This window comes from Nyctereutes procyonoides, unplaced genomic scaffold (genome assembly GCF_905146905.1).
Source record: "Nyctereutes procyonoides isolate TBG_1078 unplaced genomic scaffold, NYPRO_anot_genome, whole genome shotgun sequence".
Lineage (NCBI taxonomy): Eukaryota > Metazoa > Chordata > Mammalia > Carnivora > Canidae > Nyctereutes > Nyctereutes procyonoides.
In genome coordinates, this window is record NW_026575043.1 from 15,776,278 (window position 1) to 15,789,280 (window position 13,003).

Sequence of the window (13,003 nt, forward strand, 5' to 3'; positions counted from 1 at the left end):
ACCAAGCTGAACAGCAACAAATGAAAAACAAGAATAGGTTAAGGAAACTCAGCAACATCAAGCATAGTAACACTGACATTGTAGGGATCCCAGAAGGAGATAAGAAAGGAGCAGAAAACTTCCCTAAACTGGAGAAGGAGACACCCAGATCCGGGAAGCACAGAGAAATCCTAACAAAATGAATGCAAGAAGGTCCACACCAATACACATAAATACTAAAAATGGCAAAAAAGGAGTAAGAGGATTTTAAAAGCAGCAAAGGAATACCATTACATATAAGGGAAACCCCACAAGGCTATAAGCCTATTTTTCAGCAACTATTAACTTAAAATAGACCACTGCATGCATATGTTATACACAAACCTAATGGAAATCATAAATCAAAAACTAGTAATAGATACACTTGGATTCCATTCTATTTTTGACATATCACTAAAGAAGGACAATTATGAGAGAAGAGCACAAGAAAGGAACACGGAAAAAACATACAAAACCACCATAACAAGTAACAAAATGTCAATAAATACATACCTATCAATAATTACTTTGAATGTAAGTGGACTAGAAACACCAATGAAAAGACATAGGGTGATGGAATGGATAAAAAAACAAGACCTACTTATACATTACTGACAAGAGACTCATTTCAGACCTAAAGACACCAGCAGATTGAAAGTGTGGGGATGAAGAAACATTTCTCATGCAAATGGGTGTAAAACGCTGGGGTAACAATACTTATACAGGAAAAAATAGACTTTCAAACAGACTATAATAAGAAACCAAGATGGACACTACATAATCATAAAAGGAACTGTCCAGCAAGAAAATGTAACAGCTGTAAATATTTATCCAACCAACACAGGAGCACCCAAATACATAAATCAGTTAACAAACATAGGGGAAGTAATGGATAGTAATATAATAGCAAGGGATTTAACATTCCACTTACATCAATGGATAGATCATCAAAACAGAAAATCAATAAGGAAATAGTGGCTTTGGATGACACACTGGACCAAACAGACTTAACAAATACATTCAGAACATTCTATCCTAAAACAGTGGAATACACTCTCAAATGCACACAGAACATTCTCCAGAATAAATCACATATAAGTTCACAAAAGCAAACCACTCTCAACAAATTCAAAGAGACTGAAGTCCTACCATGCACTTTTTCTAACCACAAGGTCAGAAAACAAGAAATTGGCCACAAGAAAAAAAAATCTGAAAAAGAGCACAAGTACATGGAAGTTAAATAACATGCTACTGAACAATGAATGGATCAACCAATAAACCCAGGAAGAAATAAAGACAAATGAAAATTAAAACATAATGGTCCAAAATCTTTGGGATGCAGCAAAACTGTTCTAAGAAGAAAGTTTATAGCAATACAGGCCTATACCAAGAAGAAAAATCTCAAATAAACATAACTTTATACCTAAAGGAGCTAAAAAGAAATCCCAAACAAACTGAAAACCAGAAGGAAAGAAATAATAAAGACTAGAGCAGAAATAAAAAAAGAAACTTAAAAATAGAGCATATCAAAGAACTATGATTCTTTGAAAAGATCAACAAAATTGATAAACCTCTAGCTGGACTCACAAACAATAACAAAAACTCACGTGCACCCAAATAAAATCACAAGTGAAAGAGAAATAACTCACACCACAGAAATACAAACAATTGTAAGAGATTATTAAAAAATATATACCGACAAACCGAACAACCTAGAAGAAATGGATAGATTCCTGGAAACAATCTTTCAAAACTGAATCAGGAAAAAATAGAAAATTTGAACAGACTGCTTACTAGCAATGAAATTGAATCAGTGATCAAAATATTGCCAAAAAAAAGTCCAGGACCAGATGGCTTCATGGGAGAATCTACCAAACATTTAAGAAGAGCTAATACTGGGGTGCCTGAGTGGCTCAGTTGGTTAAACAGCTGACTCTTGATTTCAGCTCATGTCATGATCTTAAGGTCGTGAGGTGGAACCTGGTGATGTGCTCCACACTGGGCATGGAGCCTGCTTAAGATTCTCTCTCTCCCTCTGTCTCTCCTCCCCACCCCCTGCCAATGACTCACACTTAAAAGGGGAAGAAAAAAAAAAGAGTTTATACCCATCCTTCCCAAACTATTCCAAAAAATAGAAGAGGAAGGAAAACTTCCAAGTTCATTCTATGAGGCCAACATTCCCCTGATACCAAAACCAGATAAAGATACCAAATACAGCCACAAGCGTGAACAAGCCAATTTTCTCTCATGAACACAGACACAAAAATCTTCAAAGAAATATTAGCAAAGAGAAACTGATGATACATTAAAAAAAATCACACATCCTGATCAAGTGAGATTTATTCCTGAGATACAAGCGTGATTCAATTCACAAATCAAAGGGTTATAGCACATCAGCAAAAAACATTTTAACAGATGTAGAAAAAGCATTTGACAAAGTACAACATCTATTTATGATAAAAACCCTCAAGTAAGTAGATTTGGAGGGAACACTAACATAATAAAGGCTTTTTATGAAAAACCCACAGCTGATGTCATACTCAATGGGGGAAACCCATTGAGAGCTTTCCCCCTAAGGTCAGGAACAAGACAAGGATGCCCACTCTCACCTTTTATTTAACATAGTACTGGAAGTCTTGGCCACAGCAATTAGACAACATAAAGAAATAATAAGCATCCAAAATGGCAAGGATGAAAACACACTCTTTGCAGATGACAATACTCTATATAGAAAACCTAAAGACCTCACCAAAACACTAGAATAAATGAATTCAGTAAAGTCACAGAATACAAAATCAATGTGCAGAAATCCACTGCATTTCTATACGCTAATAATGAAGCAACAAAAAAGAAAAGATCCCGGGGCTCCAGGATCGCTCTCTGGGCCAAAGGCAGGCGCTAAACCGCTGAGCCACCCAGGGATCCCAGTCTAGTATTTTCAACACATGGTGCTTGGAAAACTAGACAGCTGCATGCAAAAGAATGAAACTGGATGACTTTCTTTCATCATGCACAAAAATAAACTCAAAATGGATTCAAGACCAAAATGAGAGACCTGAAACTATACAAACCCTAGAAGGTTGCACAGGTAGTAAGGTCTCTGACATCAGCCATAACATTTTTCTAGATCTAGCCCCTGAGGCAAGAAAAACAAAAGCAAAAATAAACTACTGGGACTTCATCAAAATAAAAAGCTTCTGCACAGTGAAGGAAACTAATCCTTTACTGGATATATCATTTGCAAACGTCAGTGTCCAAAATATGTAAAGAACTTATACAACATCAAAGAAATAATCCAATTGAAAAATGGGCAGAAGACATAAACAGAATATTTCCCTTAAGAGGACATACAGATGGCCAACTGACACACAAAAAGGTGCTCAACATCACTCATCATCAGGGAAATGCAAATCAAAACCACAATGAGACATCCCCTCATGCCTGTCAGAATGACTAAACCCAGAAACACAAGAAACAAGTGTTAGTGAGGATGTGGAGGAAAAGGAACCCTTGTGGGGTAATTTCACTAGTAGGTATTTACCCAATGGAAATGAAAACACTAATTTGAAAAGATGTACACACCCCGATGTTTATAGCAGCATTATTTACAATAGCCAAGACATGGAAGCAACTCCAGTATCCATCAGTAGATGAGTAGATCAAGAAGAGATGGTATATACTAATCGAATGTTACTCAAACATAAAAAAAGAATGAGATCTTGCCATTTACAACAACATGGATGGACCTCAAGAGTATTATGCTAAGTGAAATTAATCAGAGAAAGACAATACCATTTGATTTTACTTAAAAAAAAAAGATTTTATTTATTCATGAGACACACACAGAGAGAGAGAGAGAGAGCCATTTGATTTTACTTCTATGTGGAATCCAGAAAACCAAACAAATGAAGAAAACTAACAGATTCTTAAGGAACAAAGGTGGTTGCCAGAGGCGAGGTGGGTGGAGGGATGGGCAAAATAGAGGATTAAGAATTACAAATTTCCTGTCACAAGTCACAGGTGTAGGAGTGCTGACAACACCAACTCCCTCTTTGGCCTTGTGTCTTTTTCGTATCCTCACAATGACCTCCCTCGGGGTACGTGTTCCATGCCCCAGGGAGGACAATGTGTGCCCTGACTGGAATGCATGATGTGTTGTTCTGATCTTCCTAAAGTGGGGCACAGCAGATCCCACTGCAGAGAATACAGATCCTCTAGCACACAGATGGCACCACTTTAGATAACTACCCTGTGACCTGACCACCATGTCTCTCACTCTATAAAAGCTGGGGATTAAGGTGCAGACTTGGCAGTGAATAGCTGCATAGCTCAGGGATCATATATTTGCTTGATCCCCCTTTTCCTCCCTCATCAGTAAATTACCCTGAATACAACTGAGTAAACAGTATGGAGTGCCTGCTTCGTTTTTTGGTCCTTGAGTGCCTTCTCAGACTGGAAGATATAATCAATAATATTGCAATAATGTTGTATGATGATAGAGTGACTGCATCTATCAAAGAGATCACTAAGTGATATACGTAATTGTCAAATTACTATGCTGCATACCTGAAACTGTATGTCAACTGTACTTGCATTAAAAATATTTAAAATGAAATGCACTTCAGGCAAACTGAGACATACCCCACAACAAAAACTCTGCATTGCCATAGGAGATAGTCAATAAATCCAAATACTTAAATCTGTTTTACTTTTATATGTCATTTACACAAATATTTATACCAGAATATTCTAATGAAGAGTAAGTAATCAATTAGTGGTAAATAATATACTTACCTTTACTACTACTCCTGGAAATAATCTAGTAAAAAGAAAAAAGTAAAGCTTGTATTATTTTTTTTAATTATCACCAATAGGATTAATTGATTAATGCTAATATTTCTATAACAGGCAGGAGTTGACTTTAGTTGAAAAAAATTGAGAAATCCTATTTGACCTTCAATCACTATTATGATCAGCTTATCACCCTTAAAAAGGTGAATAACATGTATATGAAAATAACCTCATTTTTCTACAGCATTGTTTATATATGGTTTCCATTTCATAGTTTAACAAAAAATGAGTCTTAGTAAAACCCACATCTTAGAAAACACAGATTTTGTATAAATAACTTGAAGATTCCTGCAAATACCCAATGGTATCTGTTCAGTAATGCATCCACCCCCATCCTTACCAAGGCTGTGTCAAAGAAGTCTTCTGTAACATCAATCAGGGATGTGTCAGGTGCTGGATCTGCCGTGGTCAGAAATTGTGTTGTTTTTTCAAACCAGGAAACCATGTACGCAAGAGAAGAAACACTGATGAAACCTTCTGTGACTGTATGACTACTGCCTATTCAGTAAAGTTTCATAAATCTTTTACTGGAGCAAAATAGTTTTAAAGACTGGTTTCTATAACACCTCATTTAGACCTGGCTCTAATGCCTCCATCTAGAACTCTCTAGAATCAAGGTCCTACTGGTCCAGGGCTGGTGCTAGTAAGTTCTCAGATACCAGCAAGAGATAGATATTTGGCCAAGATTGATGCAGTCCTATCTAGGGGCTAGTGATTAAAGATTACGAGTAAATGAGCCTCAACACAGGAGCAAGTCTTGTTATCTGGGAGGCTGTAAAAAACAAACAAATCAAAGGAGATGCAGAATTTGGAAAATTCTCTGGAAGTTGGTTAGTACAGTATATATGCCTCAAGCCTTTCTCTGGTCAAAAGCTTCCAGCTAATTGGAGATTTGTTTTCCTATAGAAACATATATCCACGTTCATATTAAGTTGCTAGGATTGGTAGGATTCAAAATAAACTCGTAGAAACCTTCCTACAATATTTAATCAGAGAAGCAAAGGCCACCTTTGGACCATTTTTGCTTAAAAAAAAGAAAATCCTGGGTGCATAGGTTGAAATTATCAGTTGAATGTTAGTTCAGTAAGAGGAGTTTGTAATGAAGAAAAAAAAGAAAAAAAAAAGCTTATGGGAGTGAGTCTTGGAAACTTCATCCACTTTGGAGCCAAGAACCCAAAGCACCAGCTGGAGACCACGGACAAACCAATCCGTCCTCAACCTGGGCTGTGCATTAGGAAAGCTTTGATATACCCTGCTGCCCGGCACCCACCACAGGCCTAGTACATCAGAATCTGGTGGTGGGACCCAGGCGCAGTGCTCGTTAAAGCTTTCCAGGGGATTCTAATACTTAAAGCTCTCTAGATGATTCTAGTGCACAGCAAGGTGGGAGGGCCACTACTAAGTTCCAAGTGATGCTTCTTTTATCTCAAATCAGGCAATGATTTGGACCAGATTGCATTATTCACTTTCTGAGGCAAACTCTTCTCCAACAGTGTAATGGAAAAAAAACAAAACAAAACAAAACAAAACTTCTATACAACAGAACTCACCACTAAGGCAATACTTCCTCCCTTCCTATATTCATACTCTGAATTCTATGCTTTTAAGTACTTTTTAGGTCACTATTCTATTTACCACCCCAAATCCTATCCCCCTCCCAGCACTCCAAAATATATTGAGCACAAATACGGAGAAGTGGGGCCAATGCCACATTATTTGATCAAGCCTTGGGACTAGGAAGTCATACTCTGGACCTATTTATGTGCCACGATCATACATGCTCCCCACGGCTGTGTGATTACCAGAAGCCATAATAGTTATTTACAGATGTAACAGGTACTATCCATCATGCATACAATCTAGAACAAGTTGCTTAATCCTCCGGGACTTAAGGTACAGGACTAAACACATTCCTTTCCATAAGAAATTCTTATTCTAGGGATCCCTGGGTGGCGCAGCGGTTTGGCGCCTGCCTTTGGCCCAGGGCGCGATCCTGGAGACCTGGGATCGAATCCCACGTTGGGCTCCCGGTGCGTGGAGCCTGCCTCTCCCTCTGCCTATGTCTCTGCCTCTCTCTCTCTCTCTCTCTCTCTCTCTCTCTCTCTCTGACTATCATAAATAAATAAATTTAAAAAAATTTAAAAAAAAAGAAATTCTTATTTTAGGGAGAAGAACTTCTCAGTATATTTTGTGTTGACCTGCAAAAATAAACAGCTTTAAAAGTTTAGAATCCAGTATCCCAACTACTTTGGTAGTATCCACCTAGTTTCCTGGACCAAAACCTACATGAAACAGAACATGATTTAGAAGATGTCTCAAAAAAAAAATATATATATATATATAAATAAAAAAATAAAAAAAGAAGATGTCTCAAGCTCTGGTTCTGAAATTTCTATCACCAACTGGAATTCCAATGGAATACGGAAAATGCTATTTGATTTCAGAACTCCAATGGAGATCTGACCAGACTCTTTAATCTTGGAAGGGCATTTTAAAATCTAAATAGAAAATTCAGATTGAGGCAGATCCCAACTCATCTCCGCACCAAAAAAATAAATCAGTTTAAAGTTCTAAGTTACCCCCCGGGGACATCCTGTTCCATTTCCTTTAAAATCGTTTTACCTCCTCTTCCTTAATTTCTATTACCTACAGGAGTAAATATATGAGGGAGTAAGGTGGCGCTACAAGCAAAATGAAATATATACAGTTTGCCTAAGCAAAATCCTTAGCTCTACCCCCACCCTACAAATGATTTTAAAGTCACCGAGAGGAGTTAGGGAAAGCCTGGTGTTTATGCAGTCTCTCCATAGAGGTGCCACATAGTTAGAGGCATTTTACAGTAAAAGAAAAAAAAAAGGGTACAGACAGATCTCCCTGAGTCAACCTGGTTTTACCAAATTTCAGGTACTCGAGTCCAGGGGGTGAAAAAAAAATCAAAGGTTTTAGAACCAACCAGATCACCCTCCTGCCCCTCTATCTTCCCTCATCTCACCAACAAATCGAGTATCTAAGGGTTGCAAAAAGAGGGGTGTAACAGGAGATTTTACAAACACTGCTCTGCTTCCAGATGCCATTTTCAAGGCCCTCAGCATATTGCCCTCGGTTAACACCTAAGACAGGATAAAATGTCATAACGGCATGAATTAGAATAAGCAAAAAATGTTTCTGCTCTTTGGCTTTTCAGATTCAATGGAGATTTTCCAAGTTGGAAAAGCAGGCCATGGCAAGGGGAAGTAGTTGATCATTTATCCAGATTCAATCTTGTTACTATTTAAATAATTAGGGAGCCTTTGGTGGGTAGTATACAGTATAGTAGTATCCCTACTCCTCCTGTAGTCCCAAGTTAAAGTCACTAAAATAAAGCATGTGATTACAGCATTGGCTTGTCAAGGGGAGAAGAGGGTAGGCCTGACTCATTTCCGCACACTCCCAAAGTGCTCGGCACATGGATCAGGAAACCTATACTGAGCTTCATTTTCTTTTTTAAGATTTTATTTATTTATTCATGACAGACACAGAGAGAGAGGCAGAGACACAGGTAGAGGGAGAAGCAGGCTCCCTGTGGGGAGCCCGATGAGGGACTCGATCCCAGGACCCAGGGATCATGACTTGAGCTGAAGGCAGACGCTCAACCACTGAGCCAACCAGGCACCCCCTGAACTTCATTTTTGACTGATCTTGGCCATAAAGCATCATTACCAACTTCTTTTCAAATCTGATTTCAAAGGAACAGAAGCTACCAAAATAGGTAACTGGTTTTGTCACCCAAAGTCACACAAAATGAAAACAAGACACTTATCTTTGGGATCAGTCCCTGCTGAATTAGCAAAGGCTCATCTTCTTTGAGGCCATCAATGAAGAATCGCTGAATACATTTCAGCAACAGCGAAACATACGGAAATTCATTTTTCTCCAGTTCCTGGGCAGTAGACCACACTAAGTTAGAGCCTTACAATGAAAGTTATTAAGGGAGAGATCCTAAGGGTTCACATCACAAGGAGGTTTTTTCTGTTCTTTTTTTTTTTTAAGTTTTGAGTAACTGCTACACCCAAGCAGGACTCGAACTCATGACTTCTAGTTTTTCTGCCTCAGCCAGGTGCCCCTCATCAAAGAATTTTTTCTCTTATTTTGTATCTATAGGAGATGATGGATGTTAATTAAACTTACTGTGATAATTTCACAATACACGTAAGTCAAATCCCTATACTGTACCCCTCAAAGTTACACGGTGCTATGTGTCAATAATATCTCAAAACTTGGGGCGAGGGGAAGCCTTACAAATGCTTTCACATCACTTATCCACCCACAAAACAACACAACTTTACTTGCCTTATTTATTGATTCATCAAGATGAGAGAATACAAGATGATTGTATTTTTGAGGAATGTGGCTTGCTCTCTGTTGAAGATATTCCTTTATTTTCTGAAATCCTTTATCATGGCATGCGTCAATAATAAGTGATTGAAGCTGGCAAGTTGAAAGTTTGCAAATTATTTTCTCCCAAGGACATTTATTTCATAGTAATAGTTCTATTCTTATCAATAATTCAATGTGGAAATATCCCTTAGAACAGTAAATCATCAATTAGCCAATGACTGAGCTCGTTGGCTTAAGACAATTTGCAGAATGTGGTTCCTGGACCACCAGCAGCATGGGCACCACCTGGGGATGGAGCAGGAATCAGACCCTGGGCTGGGGGTTCTGGGGTGGGGGGGCTTCTCACACATGCTAAGTGGCTTAGAACTTAGAACTGTACTTGACCCACAGAGATCGGTGGGAGAAGAGATTTTCTCCTCAGTAATGCTAGAAATTCTAAAAACGCTAAAAAATGCACACCTACCGTAAGTAACATAAATGATCAGAAGAAAATCAACAATTACAGACCGAAGTATGCAAATTGTCATAATGAATTTTTTTCTACCTGAACATCAGCCAAGACGTACTTCTAAATAAATACATTTGAGGAGACACTTCCTTACGTATCTGGACTATAAAGGTAGGATTATTTTTTTCATTTTAAAAAATTCAGCTCATAAAAAAAAAAAAAAAAAAAAAAAATTCAGCTCATTCCTACAGGCTATTATTTTAACAAGGAGGCGTTTTGCTGTATATGGCCCCAATTTCCACATAGGATTAGTGATTTAAATGGAAAGATAGCATTTGAAATTAAACACGTGAACAGAGCATTTTTAAGTTAGCGCATTTTCAAGTGAACCTTATGGCACCAAGGGTGTTGAGTGATCCACAGACCTTTACCGCTGATCCTTATCCTAAAAGGACAGATTCTCTGCAGGGGGTGGGGGGGAGGGGGGGCGGGGAGAGAACAGCAAGGCTGAGAAAGGTTAGGAACTTGCAGGAGATCACCCCGCAGAGATTCCTGCTCAGGTGCTCGGACTCAGAAGCTCTGGCTTCTACCTGTTACCTTGCACTCAGAATAATTCCAGACACTGCGCTCTGCTCTGCAGGCCTCTGCATGACTTGGTATTCAATCAGCTTCTTTTGCCTGACTTCCCTACTGATAATTATGTATGTATATATGTATGAATTAATAAAAAATAAGTTTTTTAAAAAAAATCAAATTCCTCCTTGCCTCAGGACCTTTGCACTGACTGTTCTAGGCCTAGACTGCTTCTTCTCACCACTCTCTACCTGGCTGGCTCGTCATCACCCTCTGATCTCAGCTTCCATATCACCTTTTCAGGCTGGTCTTCCAGGACTTTCACAAGTTAGGGCAAGTGCCACTCTCCACCAGGATCCCCTCTACCTTTTTTTCCCCCACTCCTTCCTTTCTGTTTCTTTGGCTTTCTGCCAAGCTGTAAGCTCCATGTGGGCAGGAATTGTATCTGTTTTGTTCAATACTGTCTACCTGGGATAGTACCTGGCCCAAGATAGTTTAGTCTAAGAATATTGGTAGGATAGTTGAAGGCATGGTGATAAACTGGATGTAAGTAGATTAGGGAAGGAGAAGCAGCAAAGATTTTTTTTTTTTTTTTTTGCCTCTGGTTTGAGCAACTGAGGAGTGATTGTGAGGACAGCTCAGCAAACACAGAACTAGAAAGAGAGCATGCACACAATACCCGCTTCCTCCCCTTCCCAGAATACGCCTGATCTTTACATAGAAAGCATCCAAGGCAATTCCACTCCCATCGTCTTCCTTAAGGGACTGCAAAGGACCTTCCTCGTCCTGTGTACAAAAGGATTAAGAAAATGTCTCAAAGAACGGCATCTCACGTTTTAAAAATAAAAGAAATGAAGCTTCAGATCGTCAGCCCCCAACAAAAAGGTTTTGTTTGCTCATACAATTAATAGGTCTAAGCAACATACTAGAAAGCACCTTCTTTAGCCCTGTGACAAGTACACCTATCACAAGAAGCAAAGCAACCATTGTAACAGTCACACTAGACAAACTATAGTGACAACTAATAATAGGAAGCTTTGGGTTAATGACCCATTTTTATTTTTTAAAATTTTTTTATGACCCATTTTTAGAATGAGAGTTTATAAAACGGAAGTTTTGGCAAGTGTGTGTCAAGCCCAGTCAGGAGATCAAGCTTTAGGTTTCTGACTTCAGTGAGTTTTAAATGAACTTCTCTAGGACTTTTACTGCAACTTCCAGGGTCAAATATTCACCACAGCCGCCAAAGAGAATTTACAAAACATTAAGTAGTGGATGGTTACATCCTTTCTTCAAGAGTAATCCCTGGGTCTGCCACCTTGGTTTTCACAACACATTTCGCTACATTAAATAACTTCATCCCAACAACTATTTAAAAGTACAATACACAAAAAATACACTTCAAATTATCTTCTAAAGAGGTTTTTTTTAAATAATAAATTTATTTTTTATTGGTGTTCAGTGGGTGACGGGCACTGAGGGGGGCACTTGACGGGATGAGCACTGGGTGTTATTCTCTATGTTGGTGTTTTTTTTTTTTTAATCTACCTTGGGCTCACAGTCCAAGTCCCTTCCATATGTATGTGACCAAAATCCTTGAGTGCCAGCATATGTCACAGTACTATCCTCATTGTCTACAGATATGGAAAGTTAGGTGAATTCAAAGACCCAAATCCAAACTGGAGGGTATTATGCTGAGTGAAGTAAGTCAATCGGAGAAGGACAAACAGTGTATGTTCTCATTCATTTGGGAAATATGAATAATAGTGAAAGGGAATATAAGGGAAGGGAGAAGAAATGTGTGGGAAATATCAGAAAGGGAGACAGAACATAAAGACTCCTAACTCTGGGAAACGAACTAGGGGTGGTGGAAGGGGAGGAGGGCGGGGGGGGGGGGGAGGGGGGGGGGCGGGGGGGGTGAATGGGTGACGGGCACTGAGGGGGACACTTGACGGGATGAGCACTGGGTGTTATTCTGTATGTTGGTAAATTGAACACCAATAAAAATTAATTTATTAAAAAAAAGACCCAAATCCCACTATTTTTTTCACCAATAGTGATTTTGGTTAAAGGAATGTTGAGAAGCGGAGGCACTGGCTCCACCTCCAAATGGGGGGGGGGAGTTGTCTTTAAGGGACCTTCCCCTACAGTGCAGGTAGCCCAAGTCCCAGCGCTCAGGACCACAGTTCTGGGGCCCAGGTGCGTTCCTGTCATTGCGGGGTCTAGGCAGCAAGAGGGCCTGGGAAAACAGCAGCAGCAGCAAATCGAGACGCACCATCTCATTGCCTTCTTTTTTTTTCTGTTCTCGCTCACGTCCTCATTTTATTTATTTATTTTCATTGGAGTTCAATTTGCCAACATATAGCAATCACCCAGTGCCCATCTCCTTGCCTTCTAAATGCGGATTCTCCAGCTTCCTCTTTTCTGAGCGAGGGATCAGAGGTTTCTATCCTGCTCGGCTGCCTCCCTGAACGCTCCTTAGCGGACGCCAAGCAAATCTAAGAAGGTTGCAGGTGTTATTCTTTATGTTGGCAAATTGAACACCAATTTAAAAAAAAATAAAATAAATAATAAAACTTAAAAAAAAAAAAGGTTGCAGGGCTCCAGCCCCCCCCCCCCAACGCCAGCTCGCCCCGAGGTAGCCAGTGCGGGGTCTGGGGGGACCCCCGCGGACCGTGCGCCCTCGCAGCCCCCCTGGAACCGCTACACCCGAACCCGGACCCCCCACCCCGACCCCCA

General features: G+C 39.5%; 1 protein-coding gene across 1 annotated transcript in view; it reads right to left on the bottom strand.

Moving 5' to 3' along the window:
* The window catches only part of SYCP2L (synaptonemal complex protein 2 like), a 109,343-nt gene that overhangs the window by 92,774 nt on the left and 3,566 nt on the right, over positions 1 to 13,003 (bottom strand). Inside the window, exons 5-11 of the mRNA XM_055322654.1 lie at positions 12,413 to 12,486; positions 11,813 to 11,898; positions 10,985 to 11,053; positions 9,199 to 9,336; positions 8,669 to 8,788; positions 5,210 to 5,314; positions 4,813 to 4,837 (exon numbers count right to left, since the gene is read on the bottom strand). Of these exons, the coding sequence (XP_055178629.1) occupies positions 4,813 to 4,837; positions 5,210 to 5,314; positions 8,669 to 8,788; positions 9,199 to 9,336; positions 10,985 to 11,053; positions 11,813 to 11,898; positions 12,413 to 12,486 (617 nt within the window). The remainder of the gene's footprint in view (positions 1 to 4,812; positions 4,838 to 5,209; positions 5,315 to 8,668; positions 8,789 to 9,198; positions 9,337 to 10,984; positions 11,054 to 11,812; positions 11,899 to 12,412; positions 12,487 to 13,003) is intronic.